Genomic DNA, 20951 nt, shown 5'->3' with positions numbered 1-20951 from the left:
CAGACAAACACATTCATTTGGAACAGTGGATTTGGGGGCATGAAATTTTCAAAATATGTAAATAAATAAAACAGAAACCTGAAAATATACCGATTACACAATGTTTCACAGTTTCAGCGTTTATTTCTCCCTTTATAACTGCCTGTGTGACAAATGTGAACCTGTAACATGAACTTCCTGGATTTCAGTCATCAAACGTCCTGAATCGAGTGCTGACTGTAAATTCAAACCTGATAAAAATGCAGAATTGAACACAAACTTGCTATAAGTGAAATAAATGCGATATCCTGCACCTGCTGAATAAAACTATAATTCACATTTTCATTCTTCACGTCAACGTCAGAAACTTTATCTGCATCATCTCATCTCTAAAAACAAGCAAAATAATACATCAAACTAAAACAACTGAAAGGCATCAATCAAATCCTTTTATCTTGAAATGTTTAGACGTCTTCATCTTCTGGTTTTTACTTTAAGCATTTTTTTATATATTTTTTTTTCCAAAGCAAATCATTTTCTAAAAATTTCTAAATAATAAGTAAAAGTGTAAAATCTGAAAACGAGATTGAAATGATCGAGGATTCTGGAATCTTCTCAGGATTCCGCTCCGGGTCTCTACACAGAGACAGACCCGTCCCTGAAGTTGGTTTTTCCGATGAGGACGTTCAGTAACACTGCCTTGCCCTCTTTACACTCCCTCTGTGCCTCTTTAACCACGTTCACCAGGCGCGACTCTTCCTCACGCCCAATCAGGTAACCTTTTCCTCCGTAACCCTCTGCAACTACATGATAATCTGGAGGGAAAAATCAAACAAAAGAACGTCATCGGCAGGAATCACAGGACGTATGTATTACATATGACCAAAAGCATTGGAACACCTGACTTCAAGCCATGTGTTTTTTCCTCAAACTTATACTACTAGGTTGGAGACACACTGTACAGGACGTCTTTGGATGTGGGGGCATGACATTTTTCCTTCACCTGAACTGGGAGACCCAAACCTGTTCCAGCAGAACAATGCCAGAGGCATGAAGATCTGCTTTCCATGGGCTGGAGTGGAAGATCTCCTGCTATAAAGCTCAAACTCTACTGAACACCAATGGGATAAATGTGAATGCTGACTGTACCCCAGGACTTTACTGCCCATATATATATATATATATATATATATATATATATATATATATATATATATATATATATATATATATATATATATTAATCACAGATGAGATTAAACCACATTGATGTCACACTGAATGTTAAATATTACCTGTAAATGCAAGACCACAGGCCACGTTGCTGCCCAGCAGAGGCACCTGTTCCCTGGAGATCTGACTCCAACAAGCATCATTTCCCACCAGTGCAATTACAGGGGTCTGTCAAAAGAAAAGTGTAATTCAAGAATATATAATGGTTTATTTTCAGTAGGGTTTCCTTCAATGATGTCCGGTACATAATTATAAATTATATTTGTACATCATCTGTTAATGCTATGCGTATGTAAAGGATGTACAGATAGTTTTCATCATTCAACCCTGACATCCGATTGGCTGTTAAATGTGATTTTATACCTTGTGTCTGGTAAAGGTATCAAACTCGGCCACGCTGTAACCCAGAGAACCATCACCATAAACAACCCATACCTACGAAGGAGACGTTTTCAGTTTCAGACAAAGACAGATACACTGTACAGACAGCCAGGAAAACGTTATTAACAGTAATGACACAGAAATAAACTCCTCCTAAAACCTGTGAGTGATACCATACCTCTGAATCAGGGTGACAGAGCTTTGCTCCCAGGGCAAACCCTCCTCCAACACCAAGCGTCCCAAAAGCCCCTGTACAGAGGAGAGTGGAGTAAAGTAGAGCAGATAAAAGTGGAGTAGAGTAGAATAGAGTACAGTACATTAGGGTAACGTAAATTAGGGTATGTTAGCATGAAGTGGATTAGAGTGAATGAAGTAGAGAACGGTGGAGTGGAGTAGAGTAGAGCAGAATAAACAAAGTAAAGCATAATAGAGCAGAAAAGAGTAGAACAGATACCTACTTACAAGAGAACAATATCTCTGTAGAGTTTCAGTCAGGTTTTAGGCCCCATCATAGCACAGAAACTGCTCTAGTTAAAATCACTAATGACCTGTTTTTAGCTTCAGCCCAAGGTTACATCTCTCTGTTATTTTTACTAGATCTTAGTGCTGCATTCAACACTATAGATAATGATCTTCTAGATCGCCTACAGAATTACATCGGCATTCAGGGACAGGCATTAAGCTGGTTTAAATCCTACCTGTCTGATCGTTACCATTTCGTAGATTTAAATGGAGAGTTATCCAGGTTAATGCAAGTAAAATATGGTGTGCCACAAGGTTCAGGTCTAGGACCCCTGCTTTTCACAATATACATGCTTTCCTTAGGAAATATTATTAGAAGGCATGGAATTAGCTTCCACTGTTATGCTGATGATACCCAGCTGTATATCTAATCTAAACCAAGCGATATAGCTCAATTAATTTGGATAACTGAGTGTGTTAAAGAATTAAAAGACTGGATGACTCATAACTTTCTACTATTAAATTCTGATAAGACAGAGATTTTGCTCATCGGCCCAAAAACTAGTACACAGAAGCTCCAGCATCTCAACCTGCATTTAGACGGATGTTCTGTAACCACTAGTTCAACAGTAAAAGACCTGGGAGTTATTTTAGAGCAACTTGTCTTTTAAATATCATATCAACCAAGTTACAAAAACAGCTTCTTCCACCTTAGAAATATTTCTAAGCTAAGAAACATGTTGTCTATATCTGATGCAGAGAAGCTCGTCCATGTGTTCATGACCTCCAGACTGGACTACTGTAATGCATTACTAGGTGGATGTCCTGCATCACTAATAAACAAGCTTCAGTTAGTTCAGAATGCAGCAGTCAGAGTTCTCATAAGGTTGAGAAAATATGACCATATAACCCCAATCTTCTCATCCCTACACTGGCTTCCTGTTAAGTTTCAAATCCACTACAGTACAGTAGCGAGTACTTTATTAATCCTAAAGGGAAAATCTGGTGTCACAACAGTCACAAAGACACAAGCAGCAGAGAGGACTACACCTCATAAATGTTCAGTGAAGTGGGAAGTGAAGTGGGAGTGTGTGTGTGTGTGTGAGAATGTTGTGTAGTACATAGTGTAGTAATTACAGTCAAAATCTACACAGGTTCCTACACTTGAAAGTACATCATTAATTTCAGACACGTGGCCTGGAAAATACTTAAAAACAAATATAAATGCTTGAAAGTGCTTGAATTCTATTAAAAATAAATCTTGTTTAGAAGGATGGAGCTTTAATCTCGTCAGTAAATGTTCATTAAGAGTCTGGATACAATGAAATGTTAGCTGGATAGCGAAACTTATAGTGAATCAGAGAAAATTATACCCGGTCTCCCCTTTACTACTAGAATATTTGTTTTTGGGATTTATATGCTAAAGCAGCGAAGCAGTGTTCTAGCATTTTCTGTTGCGGTACTTCCCCGTGATTTTATTCTGGGAGGGGTTTGGACATTTGTGCTGTGACACTTGCTGTGTTCCAAAGGAAATTCTTATTAATAAGAATAAAAATGTACATTGTTTTATGTTATATAAGCATGTTATATGCAGTCAATCAAAAGAGTCCAAAATATGAACGCTTTGAGTTCTTTGAAATATTTCCAGTATGAACTCCATTGACTTCAGTGTATTTAATTTAATTCCCTTGAACACAACTTTAAAAAACGCTCGTAATAAATCAAACCTACTCATTCAACACATCAGGGTTACTCTGAAATTTTAAATGTAAATGTTAAGAGCGAGTGAAATGTTAAAGATGGTGAGAGGTTCTGCATGACGCTATAGATGCCAGGGTGTGAATTTAAGGTGCTTGGTATAAAATAAATGGTGTTTAAAATGTCTTTGAATCTGGTGTTCATGAAACAGTTGGAACTCTGTCTACAGGTACATAGTCCCTACACTATGGATCATAAATATTTGGACTTTTGCAGTAGTTTTCTCTGGTCTTATGGGCCTTTTGGTGTTCCTGGTTCATTACTAAGCCCAGTGCATTCTGTAATTTTTGAAGAATTTACAAAATAACTGATCTGACAACACTAAATATTTCGCTATCTCTCTGAGGAGTTTGATCTGATTTGTCAAGCTAATGAAAGTCTGCACTGGGGACAGAGTGCCATGCTGTGACTCAACCTGGTATTACTCCCACGGCCAGCTGTAGATCTAATGAGGGCCTCCAAGCACTACATGGACATTGTTGCCCACTGGTAGACCCCTGACCATGTGCCTTAGGATGACTTGAATAATTACAAGCAGGAACCCAGTGGCATTTACGTTATGCCAAACACTAAGATGATCAAGTAGGAGTTATTTAGCTACAATAGTATATTCCAGTCTATGTTAGCCCCTGTCCATGGTTCTGACCTGGGTCCAGCCAGCAGAGTGGTCCTCGTGGTCTCATTATGTAAGCAGCACTGCCAACAAAGTCTCCTCCATCTGCAACGATGATACTGTCCTCCTCCATGAGCTCATCCACACAGTGCAGGACACTCAGAGGGTTCAGATGTCTCTCCAGCTTCTCATCTGCCTTGTCTCTACAAGAGTGAACCATTCCATTAGCCCAGAATCATACCCAGACTTTTGTAAAAAAAAAAAAAAAAAACTAAAACACACCTACGATTCCTACAGCATGGACAATAACACTAACACAAGTTCTTACAACACACAAAGTTAACCTGTTTGCCTTCTCCTTTGCCTCGTCCCGCTCCTTCAGGCACTGAACCCATTCTTCAGGACATTTGTGTCTCACCAAACCTTTGGACAGCTGCAGCAAGAAGGAACCAACGTCACCTGAAGAAGAGGTAGCACAGTTTTATTTATGTAATTTATAGGGAGTTATGTTGTGTCTTTTACACACTTCTTTACCTGAATGTTTGTCTTTAATCTTTTACACCTGTATCTTATAATGATTTATAACCCATGTCCTGTCATTCAGAAGATCCTGACACCTTTTAAAAATACTTTCCCCCACATTGACTGGGGTTGTTTTTAACCTGACAGTGTTGTCACAGTCTGCATTATTAAACGTGCTATACAAATAAACACTGTGTCATTCAGGAACAGCTGCACGCTTAAATACGCTCCATGCTTCTCGTTAAAAATACATTATACCAGGGTCAGGGTGAAAAGTGGATTGTGATTGGCTGGAAGGAGTTCAGGTGTGAATAGTGGATTGTGATTGGCTGGAAGGAGTTCAGGTGTGAATAATGGATTGTGATTGGCTGGAAGGAGTTCAGATGTGAATAGTGGATTGTGATTGGCTGGAAGGAGTTCAGGTGTGAATAGTGGATTGTGATTGGCTGGAAGGAGTTCAGGTGTAAATAGTGGATTGTGATTGGCTGGAAGGAGTTCAGGTGTAAATAGTGGATTGTGATTGGCTGGAAGGAGTTCAGGTGTAAATAGTGGATTGTGATTGGCTGGAAAGTGTTCAGGTGTGAATAGTTGATTGTGATTGGCTTGATTGTGTTCAGGCATGAGTTCAGAGCGTTGGTAGTTTGTGTTTGTCAGTTGAATCTAAATGAATGTGTTCCAGTTCCAGTTCCACCCACAGCTTTTGTACACATTTCCTTATGACCTCACTGAGCTCCATGGAGGAGTTTTGCGCGTGGAGGAACTTTTATGGTGAATACGGCGATTTGATAAACGGCTCGAGGCACAAGATGAATTAGGAGACGAACTGGAGAGTTCTCAAACGAGAAATAGAATAAAAACCAGGAGTAAAACTCCAACAGCTTCATTCACTATCAATACATATTTATTAACTTCTGGCACTACTTTATCTTTGGGTGTGATTCAGAACAGCAGAATTGTAGATGTAATGTGGAATAATATTGAAGTGTTCTTTTGATCCATGCAGTCAGTTTTGCTCTGCAAACATCAATAACATATTAAACTCTTCAATGATGGAAGTGACCATGGGTTAGGGTTAGGGTAGAGCTTCACCTCATCCTGTAACACTTCACACCTACACCTGGGTTATTACTTTATTACAGAACAGTAAAAAGTCAAAACAGCAGCATTTGATGTTTGAGAAAATACATTTTGGATTATACATCCACATCTACATCCACATTTACACTAAGAATAAACCTGAATTTAACAGGTACATCTACAGGATTTGGCACACATCCTTATCCAGAGCGAAGTAAAATGACCTTATTCATATACCTGAGCATGTGAGGGTTAAGGGCCTTGCTCAAGAACTCACACATTTCCGATCAGAAGTCCAACACTTTAAACACTAATCTACCCACCTTCCAAATTACTACTGCAATTATCAGAAAACCTGTAAAGCCAGAAGAAGCCCAAGCAGAAGAACATTAATTCGAAGGCGTTTGAGTAAATGCAACATCTGAAAAGGCATATTTACCCTACATGAACCTGCTGTAACCTCATATGTGAATATTACACTTTTAAGTGTTCGGGTGCTGTTCAGGTTTTTAAAGTGATGTTCTGCCATAGTAGTTCCTCACCCTGAATAGACACTGTGGGCTTCCAGAATAACAAGGTGGTCCTTAGTGTTTAAGGCATTGGACTTTGGATCCAAAGTATCTGAGTTCAAATACCAGCCCCACCAAGCTGCCCTCCTGGGCCCCTGAGCAAGGCCCTTAACTCCATAACTGCTCAGTTGTATAAATGAGATAAATGTGAATCACTCTGGATAAGGGCATCTGCCATATGGCATAAATGTAAATAAATGTGTTCAGCTTTAAATGATCAGGTGCTGTTCAGGAAGTGACAGTAGTTTCTCACCCTGAATAGCGACTGTGGGCTTCCAGAACAGGTCGGAGTTCTTCAGTAGCTGAGTCTTGTCTCGGTTGACTGCGATGATTTTACTGCGTCTGTTCAGCACCCTGCCGTAGCTCAGTCTGAAGTCACACACTGTGCCTGGTGGAAATGAATAATGAAAAAGCTTCTCAATCATCTAATCAAAGTTTCTTTAACTTTTAACTCAGGTTTTACATATAAAACTGTTTTTCCACATATTTTACGAGGCTTCGGTCAGCAAGATATTTGGTTCCTATTACCTGCCAGCAGCACCAAATCAGCCTCTTTCAGGGCCTCTCTTCTGTTCTGTCTGATATGCAGAGGGCTGTTCTTACCCAGCATCCCTCTGGACATCCCACCCAGGAAGCAGGGAATGCCTAAAGACTCCAGAGCTTTTCTGGAACAGGATAGGAACAGAAACGTACTCACAACTCCAAAATAATCTGGTGACAGGTCTTGATGTTTGTAAACTTTGGACTACAGCATTTGGTGGACGCCCTTATCCAGAGCGACTTACATTTAGTTCATTCATATAACTGAGAGGCTAATGGGGTTAAGGGCCTTGCTCAAGACCACAAAGTACCACTAACCTTCCATCTCCACTGTATAAAATGAGAAATGTATGTACCTGACATCTGGGGCAGGTGTCGGAGGGAGTGTTGCTTGGCTGCCCAGCACAATCACAGGCTTCTTAGCCCTGCTTACCAGCTCGATACACCTTTGCACCTGGAGGTGAGACAAATAGTGAGTCAAAAGTCAGGGAAATAAACATGCGTTATGGGATAGATTGGGGTAAAAGGTTCCTGATTTCAACACTACAGCGTTTTTATCTCCTGAAACATCGACCAAGTACAAGTTCTTTTAGAAAACCAAGAGCAAATCATTACCGACAGAAATATAAAAACATATAGGGGTCACCTCAGCCGATGAGGACAGAAGGGCAGAGGGGCAGAAGGCCAGTGGCTCTAGGCACAGGCACATGCGCCCCCCCATAAGAATTTCCAGGTCAGATTACAGATATTACAGCTCACCTCATCGTCGGTTGCTTTCGGGATGTGCACAGGCAGAGGGGAGAGGTCCCTTACTTCCCATGCTCCGGCAAAAAGCCTCGTTAGATGATTTTGAAGGTACCTACGAGATAGAGGAAAAATAAGCGTTCAGGAGAAACCCAAACCGAAGACACGCAGGCATTTGTGATCAGTTTTGCTGTTCGATGTGTTACCATGAAACAATTTTTCCGACGATTCCTTTCGGAGTGTTTTTGGGAGAGAACTCTTTTTCTACAAGATGATAAGGATAAAGCGTGTCTATGGGGAACTCGATAAATACAGGACCTGAAACAAACATAAAAAGTATAAAGATCTGCTCAGGGTTGAAGGGGAATCCTGTTCTGAGGGCCAGTGGGGTGCTGCTGAAGTGTACCTGGTGTACCAGACTGAGCGATGGCCAGGGCTTTCCTCAGAATGGGCACGATCTCCTTCACACTCCTCACAGAGGCACAGAACTTACAGAGCGGCTTGAACAGGGACATCTGATCAATGTCCTGCAAAGCTCCTCGACCCTACACACACAATTTACAATCCATTCAAATGAACATTTCATAACAGCTCTGCTTCACACACTTTGGTTCTGACCTTCTGAATCTTATATTTATAAGATATAAAATATTCTATATTTTATATTACTTTATTAATTATTTTATAATAGAATGTATTAATTAAGGAAAATTGTTATTTCCACACAGTTAACCAGGAGTGCTAACACTGGGAAGGTCAGAGTAAAAATTCAGCCATGTTTCAGCACTCCTGGAGTACAGAGGGTTAAGAGCCTTACGCAAGGGCCCCAAAAGTGCCAGCTTGGCGATTTTGGGACCTGAACCCCTGACTTTCTGATCACTAACCCAAAGTCTTAACCACTGAGCTCCCACCTCCCCACCATGTATCAGTTTCAACATTTCCACTTCTTTCAATGTTTTAATCACTTTCTTCAGATTAACGTGTCTTCCTTTTCCTCCATTTTTAAAATTATTTATTGAGCCCCGTCTCTGATTTTAAATCTAAAGACAGTTTTACATGCCCCCTACAGGTTACTGCTGCAAATTTCTCTTGCTTTCAAAAGTATTGGAACGGAAGGTCAAATCAAATGCTTTTTGCTGTACATTAAACACATTTATATTTTATATCAAAACACCAATATAAGAAGAACGACAAGAATTTCAGCTTTTAAGTTCAACATCCATTCTTGATGACAGACCAGACGTTTTTCTTGAGGTGTGCAAAAGTATCGGAACACCCAACTTTTTTTTTTTTTTATCTCTTGCTTGAATCAAGTACATTCAGGGATCCTCAGACATCACCAAACCAAAGCACCCATGCATTTCCAGGCTTTATGAGCATCAAGAACATACTCAGTTGAATCAAGATCTACTGGTTGATGTCCAGCCAATTATTCGCCACCAAAGCTTCCCCCAATAAATGTACACTGTTTCTTGTTTACAAGATACAACAAACCTCAAATAAAAAGAATGCAGCAAAGATAGCATCCAAAAAAAAGCTTTCAATTACTAGATGAAATATTCACCAGTAATGTTCATCCAAGCCCAAGCCGTGAATGTATATCTATGTTGTGGATCATGAGCCGATCCTTTCTTTCTCCACACCTTGTCCTTTCTCTCACTTTCATAAACGTTTCAGGATCATCTCGGTACTTCTCTGTGTATTCTAATTTGCTCTTGCTGATGAGTGGTGTGTATCTTATGTGATGGTCTCTGATTTCTGCTCTAAAAATCCTATTTTTGAACGGTGGATTGTGACACCTTCACCCTTTGCCCTGTGGAGGCTGCTGCTGCTGCCGATTGTTTCGGGGACTTTGTTGTTTTTTCTTGGATATAATGTCCAGAACATTTAAAAAATAGTTGCCTTTGGTATTCCCAGTGCTCTCTGTGCAATCTCTCTCTTTTCTCATCTTTCTCCCATAGACAGCTCTCTGGTCTTTGTGTTTGTTTATCCTGACAAATGCGTTCTCCACAATCAGAGCTATTCATTGTCTAAACAATCAGTCTAACATTCCGTCAGAAAAAATGCTTTATAATAATAAGAAATGATTCTGCTCACATGATACTCGGTTGGTCTGTCATCCTGAGTGCCATGGCTTTAGTGATTTGGTTTCTGTTTATTTACTGAGTGTTTTTTAGTTTAAGTCCAGAATCAGTCTGTTATGAATTAATCATGTACTGTTGTTTTTTCTGATTATTCTGCACAATCCAGTTGCATTATTGTATTTACCAACGAGGTTCTTCACAGTTGACTGACTGAAAACAAACCTGTAGCAGAGTGGCAGCTGCTCCACCCATCAGCAGCAGAGGTGACTCAGCCATCTGAGCATTCTTCACCGCAGTAACTGTGTTGGTAAGGCCTGGTCCTGCGGTGACTGCAGCCACGCCCACTGTACCTGCACATGGGCAACATTTACAGAATTTAAAATTTAGTTTTTTACATATCAGGTATCAAAGTGACAATGAACCTGCACTGCATTCACATTCAACAAGCTGAATGTAGGCGGTATAAAAATCATCACGTGATGTGTCACACTGGGCCCAAACAATTCCAACGCTGTAACAGACAACAACCATAACGTGTTTGTTAATACACAGTTACCCGAGAGGTACACTCACAATGAACACGCATCACTGACAAAACACAACAACGGAATGTACCTCATTGTGGGCGAGTACAAAGTTTACACTGCACAAACAATTCATCTTTGTTACTGTCAACATTTTTGCTAAGTCATGTGGTGCATCTCAGTCTGTCAGGGAGTTGTCCTTCTATCCATCCATCCATCCAGCCATCCATCCATCCAGCTATCCATCAATCTATCCATCAATCTATCTAATTTCTGATCTGTCATATACTCATCATATAATGGTGTATTGTCATGTCAAGGTGGGACGCTTAACATGGCTTAATGCATTAACGTTTCTTGTGATATTAAGCGACATTGAGCATATTCCTGAACAGTTTTCTATTCGAGGAAAATGCTTACGCATAATAAAACGCGTTACGTTCGTATTCTGGACCCGTGTGCTTGTCTGTACATAGTGTGCTTTATTATTAACGTCTTTACTGAGTTTGGTTTTGTTTAAATGGTCACATTAATTTTTCCTAGAGCTGTCTCTTTAGTGAACTCTGACACTGATACACTACTACATTCCCCCCACACCTCACACTCTGTAACTTTGCTAATGGACTGTCTACTCAAAAACTTATGCTCACCAAGACACTGATCATTTCTCACCTCACACTTTGTTATTGCACGGACTGTTTACACAAACCTTTGCTCATTTGCACACTGCTCTTTTTTGTATTGCTGCTCACCATAAACTTATCACCACTGTATATATACCTGTTCTCTGTTTATAGCTATAGCAATATTATTATGTCCACCGCTTACATCCTTCTGTAAATCTCTGTGTATAGTAATAGGCATCTGTATAGCATGTTCATAATATATATATATATATATATATTCATCTGTATATTATTGTTCATAGTACATATATATTCATATTCATCTGTAATTATATTCACAGTACCTTTATATATATTAATCTGTATATTATGTTTTCAGTACATATATATTCATCTGTATACTACATTTATAGTACATATACATCTTTAAATTACTGTTTATAGTCTATATTTTATTTTATTTACTATGTAAATTCATGTAAACACTGTATATCCTGCACTTGCTGTTATTGCACTCTGGTTAGACCCAAACTGCATTTCGTTGCCTTGTACTTGTACATGTGTAATGACAAAGTTGAATCTAATCTAATCTAATCTAATCTAATTAAACCACATTAAGCTTTTTCACGCTAAGCGTTTTAATATGTCCCTTTAAGGTCCATCCCAAACGCAAAATCCTATAACATTTCATCCCTTACAAAAATCCCATAATGCATCACAAAAAATACAGAGAGCATTAAAGATCACTTTCTATGATCCCTTATTAGAAATGATGGCAGATTTTCTGAAGCCTCCTAACTGGAAATGTGAGTCACTTATTCGTATTATTCTAGTTGTGTGTATGTTATAGCTCTCAAAGTTCACTTACATTTTAATTTTTAATCAAAAATATATTCTATAATGGACCTGCTCAAGATTAGAACCTTAAAATGGTTAATGATCCAAAAACAGATCCAATATAAAGAGTCAACCAGATGATGAGGTTCCTTTTTGTGTCTGGTTCCTCTCGATGTTTCTTCCTCAAGCCTAATCGCTCTTAAAATACAGACACATCTTTTCTGCTTATCTTGAGATCTTCTGAAAATAAAGCACATTACCAGAGAGTCTGGCTACGGCATCAGCAGCAAACACAGCCGTGGCTTCATGACGCGTGTCCACGATACGGATCCCCAGTTTCTCACATGCCACCAGGATGGGGGAGATGTGTCCACCAACCAATGTGAAAACAAACTTGATGCCATGAGCCTGAAGCACCTCTGCCACACTCTCGCCTCCATGTCGAGGACTCGTCCTGTCAGTCTGAGGGGGAAAAAAGAGTTAATGAAGAACACCACATCTAAATCCACCAGTGAGACATTTTTAATGTTTTATAAATCTTATGAATTAGATTCATGTCCTGGTGATGGCTGGGTAGTGAGATATTAAACTCCCGATCAGAAGGTTGTGGGTTTAAATCCCAGAAAGAAGATTCTCAGAGGTATAAATAAGTTGAGGTAAATGGAAGTTGCTCTGGAAAAGAGCTAAATACTGTAACTAGCAGGAAGGCATGTAGAGTTTAAGAAAACATGAGATAGACTGATAAAATCACAGACAAAACTGTGAGCCATTATTTAATACAAGAGAAAGAATATAAAACACACACACACACACACACACACACACACACACACACACACACACACATATATACACATGGTAATATAAGAAAACTATAAGGTGTGGAATTTTTGAGGACTAAACTAAAATCATTATTTTGTTATATGTAATAAAATGTATAAAATATGGAACATCTGAATATTGAATATATTTATACATGTAGTTTGAGAAAAAACAACCCTCCATGGACCCTATGGTGTGGTGATGATGTGCTAATACAGAAAACATGGCCAAACGTTTGTGGACACCTGACCATAAAATTGGTATATGCTTCTATTTGAACATCTCATTCCACACTGAGTCTCCATTTGCTGTTATAATGAACACCACTCTTCTGAGAAGATGTTCCTCTAGATTTTGTGGAGATTTGTGGAGAGTCATTCGGCTATAATGGTGTTAGTAAAGTCAGGTACTGATGTAGGTGAGAAGGTGAGAAGGTTCCTGGGGTGCAGTCAGCATTTACATCCATTCATGTTCAATAGGGTTGGAGCTCTATAGCAGGAGATCTTCCACTCCATCCCCATGGAAATCAGATCTTTATGGAGCTGGCTTTGTGCATAGGAGCATTGTCATACTGGAATAGGTTTAGGCCTCGCAGTTCAAGTGAAGGCAACATTTGAAGGTAAATAGATGATGTGTTTTAATTGTATGGCTTTTTAAAAATAAATATCAATGATGCATTTGTAGTAAATGAACCTTGAACCATGAGAGAATCTCCATTCAGAGATAAGTATCAGAGTCTGATCCGAGTGATTTCAGGCTAATTTAGGTTTTTTGTGTGTAAATAAAATGGCTCAGTAGGATTTCTACCCAATTCCACTTCGCTGCCATTAGCCAGAATAATCAATAATAAACAACCCTACTAATGTCCTTCTATCAGCACTTAGATAAGTACAGCTCTTTATGTGTTTATCTCCTCCCCTCACAGCGTCTGTGTGCTTTATTAGTCCATGTGAGGGATAAAAACTCTTCTAGAGTAAATAAACAGCCTTCCATTACCTCAGAAACATATCCAAAGACTTTGACCTTCTTCACTATTGCTGAGGGGAGAAGCTTAGCCATGCTTCTGGATCAACTCCATGTATCTGCTCGGTCACGTTATACATGTCTTTTAGTAATGATTTTATCACTGGATTTCACAAATGCCTTTGTGGTGTTGCTACACTTTAGCACAGAGAACTGATTATCTCTGAAATCAACGACTAGCCTGTTTTTCCCTCACGCTGAGAACCTCAGAGTTTTTATTGGTCGTGTTAATTATCTGGTTTCACTGCTAATCATTTTTACATATTTCTATTTTTATGTGTTTTGCTGTACTGATCTTATTTAGTTAGAGCAAACATCCAATATTACCCTTATAGCATGACAACAGATGGCAGCACAAAGCTGAACGCACAGTCACAGGGAGCACAGACCTTCATAAGTCAGTGTGTACATCAGGACCCGTGCAACTGGTGCTGTTCTGACCACGTGTATTACCATGTCTGCTGTTCTGACCACGTGTATTACCACGTCTGCTGTTCTGACCACGTGTGCACAATATCACGAGCTCCTCACACGTGAAACAACACAATCTCAATTCCGCACCCACCCTAATCAGCAGATTTAGGATATATGCAGATGGCATCTCCACTGGTGAAACAAAGAGAAGGATCAGAGTCCTGGCTCTTTAGTGCTCAGACTCCAATCTCTCTCTGAGACTCATCTTAATGAAGATGATCATAAACTACAAGATGAAACAGGGGACTGAATCATCAACCATCAATCATCTTGACCCCTTCCAGAGTGTCCACATGTCTAATGACTTCAGATGGTCCAGCACTAGAGGACTCTTTCCCATTGGCCCTGAATACGTCACTGATGTTCTTTAGCTGCACCATTGAGAGTGTTCTCAGTGTGGTCACAGCCTGGCACCCTGTCAGTTCTGCTGCAGAACAATGAGACTTACAGAGACTGGTGAGAACAGGAAACAAACAAACTTGCAGGATATCTTCGTGAAATGATGCCGGAGTAAAAGCACTCTATCTGCCAGATACTACCAGGGCATCTCCATCTGCCAGATACTACCAGGGCATCTCCATCTGCCAGATACTACCAGGGCATCTCCATCTGCCAGATACTACCAGGGCATCTCCATCTGCCAGATACTACCAGAGCATCTGGGTGCAAACAAATCAATTTAAAAACTTTCCTCCAGACCTTCAGAACACTCACTGATCCCATGAACAGTCTTCTGTTTTTGCACCTGGTACACTACTATATGCCCTCATGAATATATATTTGGTGTATACCAGTTTGAATTTGCATATTCAAAGCTTTGTCTGGTGTATATTTTGAGCACATTTGCATATTGCATTCACTCTGTGTGTGTTTACTGCAACAATAGAACTAGAGAAGCATGTCATCATATCTATATCTACTTCCTTAAACAGGTAGACCACAAAACTGATCAACAATAAAACCTGTTTAAATTAGAGGTGGTAGCTTAGGGGTTAATGCATGGACTTTGGAGCCGGTGGTCGAAAGCCACACCAAGCTGCCACTCCTGGGCCCCTGAGCAAGGCCCTTAACCCCATAGCTGCTCAGATGTATGAATGAGATAAGTTGCTCTGGATAAGGGCATCTGCCAAATGTTGTACGTTATGAACATTTGACCTTTCTGTGACCTTGCCCCCTAGTGGGATCAGTTCTGCTGGTTTTGGTGATCTTTCTGCTCACTCAGGAACTCGAGGTGGACCCCAGAGTATCATGTGCATAATAAAGTACTATGGAAATGATAATGTATGTAAAAGTGTTTCTTCTTCTTCTTATTGGAACAGAAGTAGGTATTATGAAATCATGCACCCAGACTAAAGAGAGATCAGTAATAACCTGAGATGTTTATTAGAAGAAGACCTACAGTACCTTGTGGAACAGCTGGTAGATCAGTCCAAGTTTGCTAGCAGTAAAGCCAAGTGCCAGCAGCACAGCACTGAGAGCGCTGCAGCACAACACCGTCCACAGGTCCATGTATAGGAGAAAGCTGGAGGATTCAGGGTCCAGGTGAGAACACCAGGCAATAAATAGACTCCAGGGGAGGAGACAAAACTGCCTTCTGTCCTCTATCCCGGATATCAGTTTAGACTGTTCCGGCACTAAACATTACGCAACTTAATTCTCTCGTGCTGAACTTCTCACCTCCAGGAGCCGCTTATCTCAGACCTGTAACGTGTGAAGATCTCGATCTCGACGCGCGCGCTCCGCTATGTGCGCGTCCCCGCCGCCGCATCCCGGAGCAACATTGTTTCAACTTTCAGCCTGGTGAAAGGTTAACGCGCGCTGCAGTGCGCATGCTCAGTCCCCGGGAGCGCGCAAAGTCTCGCGATCACACACACACACACCCACCAGTACGCAGAAGTAACACATTACATTGACTCGTGTTTCTGTAATTCAGTAGGTTTTTGTGTACTTTTACTTTTTAAAGTAGTTTTTAAAATCTGTAAATTTACTTTAGTTTTTGAAGTGTTGAATTTATCGCCATTTGAAATCATATCCGAGTCAAAAATAAATAAATACAAATAATGCAAGGTGGAAAACTCGCACCCCGGAATCCACTGCACCTATGGGTTTTGTACTTAAGTAACAGTTAATTGAAGTTAACATACTTTTAATTAAGTACAATATTTAATTACTCTTTCCACCTCTGCTTGTTGTGTCATGAACTTCAGCTCATTCTTATTTCTGGACCTCCCTGATTCATCCTGAAGCCTGCTTCTAATGAATATAAAGTTTGCTACAATGGATTTGACTTTACAATCACCTTTAAGAGTTTCACATTCATGTCTCAACAATAATAAAACGATAATGAATGCACATTTGTCGTCATCCAGGTGAAGATGAGTTTCTCTGAGTTCTCCTCATGAAGTCTCAGGGAGTGTTTCCCTGCCTTTATCACCACTGTCTTGCTCAGTAGTGATACACTTATATGGAGTGATTTGTACATTTAAAATGTATATCTGTAATCAACCTGTGTGGACAATATCTACTGTAGTTCATGCCACTTGGTGTTTGTCTCTCTCTAAAGATGTTCTTCACTAGTTGGAAACTTCTTATTCATCCCAGAGCAGTTCAGTAAGATTTAGGTGCAATGACTGGGCAGGTCGTTCCATGATAGGTATTTCTCCAGACCACTGTTTGTATGCTAAAGTCGGTTCCAATGAGACACAGTCCAGACAGAATTGCATGGTGCTGAAGTTTGGAATGGAATCAGAAAGTTCTTCTGATGTCACATTTGGACTCCTAATAACTTTCTTTTACTCATTCACTGTCGGATACCTTTGCCTTTTACTGAGTTCCTAAACAAAAGGAACATGCATGTGACTCAAAAAGCATGAGGGACTCTGTGTTTCCACACTTTTCACAGAATCTGTATATGAGGTGGTATAAAAAAGTTTGGAGACTCGCTCTGTTTACAAAAAAGTACTTTATTTATCTGCAATTCCACACTATCACCTTCAAAAAAGTCCCCTTGCACAGCAATACAATGCTCCCAGCGTTCTTCTGGAACGTGTCCTGGAAGCCTTCTTCTTGAAGCATGGCAAGCACCTGCTGCGATTCATGCTGGATCTCCACAATGGTGTCAAAACAGCTCCCGATGTACACAGGACTATGTCTTTTGGCACTTTGATTTACGAAGATTGGTGCTCCCTGTGACTGTGCATTCAGCCTTGTGCCTTGTGACTAGTCTTGAAACTTTTTAATATCATTGTATACTAGTGTTCAACTTCCTGTAGGATAAAACAACATAAATTGGATTCATTCTTTCAGAACCACAAATATGTATTTAAAATATTCTGATAATTGTGGGGAAAAGATTTGTTGTACAGTGGTCCTCCAGAACTTTGGAAATTCTTGGATTTTCGGAACTCAGGGGGGGTCTTAGAACGTAACCCCTGAGTCCCGAAATTCCATGAATTTTCCGCAGCCCCTGAATTCCTGAACACACCTTAGTGAATTCATCTAGACATTACACCAGTTTCTTTTTGATGCACACAACAGAAAATGTGAAGTAATGGACATAAATGCTTTATTTATAACTTAAAATGAATAACTATAATGTTTTTAAAAATATCTATGAAATTTCTCAGTGAAAACAGTTTAAAATGTTATCACTAACGTTCCTGAATGGATTCCCGCATTTTAAGATAATACGCAATTTACTGTTAGTTATACTGTCCCCTTTATCATACTGTCCCCTTTAGCATACTGTCCCCTTTATCATACTGTACACTATCATACTGTCCCCTTTATCATACTGTACACTCTAATACTGTCCCCTTTATCATACTGTACACTATCATACTGTCCCCTTTATCATACTGTACACTATCATACTGTCCCCTTTATCATACTGTCCCCTTTAGCATACTGTACACTATCATACTGTCCCCTTTATCATACTGTACACTCTAATACTGTCCCCTTTATCATACTGTACACTATCATACTGTCCCCTTTATCATACTGTACACTATCATACTGTCCCCTTTAGCATACTGTCCCCTTTAGCATACTGTACACTATCATACTGTCCCCTTTATCATACTGTCCACTATCATACTGTCCACTTTATCATACTGTCCCCTTTATCATACTGTACACTATCATACTGTACACTATCATCCTGTCCCTTTTATCATACTGTACACTATTATACTGTCCCTTTTATCATACTGTCCACTTTATCATACTGTCCCCTTTATCATACTGTACACTATCATACTGTCCCCTTTATCATACTGTACACTATCATACTGTCCCCTTTATCATACTGTTCCCTTCATCATACTGTCCACTATCATACTGTCCCCTTTATCATACTGTACACTTTATCATACTGTCCCCTTTATCATACTGTACACTATCATACTGTCCCCTTTATCATACTGTCCACTTTATCATACTGTACACTATCATACTGTCCCCTTTATCATACTGTCCACTTTATCATACTGTCCCCTTTATCATACTGTCCTCTTTATCATACTGTACACTATCACACTGTCCACTTTATCATACTGTCCCATATATTATACTGTCCCCTTTATCATACTGTACACTATCATACTGTCCCTTTTATCATACTGTCCACTTTATCATACTGTCCCCTTTATCATACTGTCCACTTTATCATACTGTCCCCTTTATCATACTCAAGTCAAGTCAAGTTTATTTCTATTGCGCTTTTCACAACAGGCTTTACAGAAATCAACAGTGAAGGTGAATGGTGTGTGTTTATCCCTGATGAGCAGCCGTGGCGACTGTGGCAGGGAAAAACTCCCTTATATGTAATGAGGAAGAAACCTCGAGAGGAACCAGACTCAAAAGGGGAACCTCATCCTCATTTGATCAAGAGTTTGATCATAAATCTTTCAACAATACAGAACACTGGAGAGTGAGAACTAACATGAGTACTGGAGTATAAGATTATAAGTAATGTTCTTTCTGCAGTCTTATACAGTCTTTGTGGTTATAAAAGTAGGAGCTACTGAGCTCAACATTTGTGATCATCACAGATCCAGCATCAGCTTCTCCATGCCAGAGCCTTTAAACACTCCAGGAGGTCCAATGTCAAAACCACACATGTAGCGAGATCCAATTGGCACTGGTACGTCTCTAGATGGTTCGGGATGTTTGCGAGTTCGGCATCTACTTCTTTAAAGGTCGATAATATTAATGATGTGAGACGTGACTGGAGCTGGCCAAACCTCAGGAAGCCTCGGGATGGGGAGAGAAAGAGAAGCAGTGGAGAGGAATTAGCGTAGCTGCTGTTCATGATATTAACAGCACAAGTTGATAATGTGATGTGATCAGATGTTCTGGAGCACAAGGTTATGATGTGATGTGTGTTATGTGTAGAACTTGCTAAAAACATACGTCTTTAATCTGCACTTAAACTGGGTGAGTGTGTCTGAGCCCCGAACACTGTCAGGAAGACTATTCCAGAGTTTAGGAGCTAAATGTGAGAATGTTCTACCACCTTTAGTGGACTTTGCTATTCCAGAAACTACTAGAAGTCCAGAGTTTTGACAGATTGTAGCGTGTTAAAAGACTGGAGAGATACATGGAGATAAACCATTTAGTGTTTTATAAGTAAGAAGTAGTAGTTTGTAATCTTTTCGAAACTTAACAGGAAGCCAGTGTAGGGATGAGAAGATTGGGGTTATATGATCACATATGTCCACATATGATTGCTGTGTAAGGGGACTATTTTAAAGGTGATAGTGTGTAAACATAAAATAAATAAAGTACTTTCTTGTAAACAGAGAGAGTCTCGTAACTTTTTTGATACCACCTCATACACCTATGGTTAGTGTACACCTATGGTTAGTGTGGTTAGCCTCCTAGACTAGCTGCTGTTAGCAACTGCATAGCATTATACAGTTGTTAAATAAATGGGATCAGGTATGCTGCCGAGTGCTGAATAATTTCTACTGACATTTTTAAATATTACACAAAATCTGTTTGTCTAATTTTTATTTGTATAATAAATTAATGTAACCAAGCCAAGTGTCCTACTAGTTTGGGATCCTCTGGTATAATCACTGTTCTTTAAGAGAGAGAGGAATGCTCTCAAATTTTTACATCATATACACATATGATTCTGAGAGCTCTCTAAGGACACCATTGCAAGCTCAAGGTTCTTGAGTTCTTGACACTGGAGAGAAACCATAGGACTGCTCCAAGTTTTACTTCCCGAATGGTTGTTCGGCAACACCAATACATTCATACCGGAGAGAAACCGTATGATTGCTCAAAGTTTTACTCAGGATGTCTTTGGATGTGGGAGCATGAAATTATTTTCCAGCCATATGTGGTTCTTCTCCAACTGTTAGCACAAAGTTGGAGGCACACCATTATTCAGGATGCTTTGGATGCTATAGAATGGAATTGTCCCTTCACGTGAACTAGGAGACCCAAACCTGTTCCAGTATGACAGCATGTCTCCATGCACAAAGCCAGCTCTATGAAGATCGGCTTGGGTTGAAGTGGAAGATCACCTGCTATAGAGCTCCAAACCTGTTAAACACCTCATACATCTAGTGAGTTTTTCCTTGCTGCAGTCACCCCAGGCCTCCTCACCTCACCTACATCAGTGCCTGACTTTACTGAAATGTCACTTTCACTTCCTTTTAAACTCTATC

General features: G+C 39.8%; 1 protein-coding gene across 1 annotated transcript; it reads right to left on the bottom strand.

Moving 5' to 3' along the window:
- Window positions 1-103: 103 nt before the first annotated feature.
- ilvbl (ilvB (bacterial acetolactate synthase)-like) lies at window positions 104-16087 on the bottom strand. Its single transcript, XM_046835780.1, has 15 exons — window positions 15673-16087; window positions 12210-12411; window positions 10185-10312; window positions 8285-8423; window positions 8085-8196; window positions 7894-7993; window positions 7491-7588; window positions 7123-7259; window positions 6848-6982; window positions 4771-4885; window positions 4460-4629; window positions 1772-1842; window positions 1576-1647; window positions 1275-1380; window positions 104-794 (listed from the first exon to the last, which is right to left on the bottom strand). Exons 1-15 carry the CDS (start codon window positions 15775-15777, stop codon window positions 616-618), a joined length of 1869 nt encoding a protein of 622 aa, XP_046691736.1. The 5' UTR covers window positions 15778-16087; the 3' UTR covers window positions 104-615.
- Window positions 16088-20951: the final 4864 nt, after the last annotated feature.

The sequence above is a fragment of the Silurus meridionalis genome, chromosome 23 (genome assembly GCF_014805685.1).
Source record: "Silurus meridionalis isolate SWU-2019-XX chromosome 23, ASM1480568v1, whole genome shotgun sequence".
Taxonomy (NCBI): Eukaryota; Metazoa; Chordata; class Actinopteri; order Siluriformes; family Siluridae; genus Silurus; species Silurus meridionalis.
Note: the sequence above shows the minus strand (reverse complement) of the source record. Positions and strands in the feature narration are given on the sequence as shown.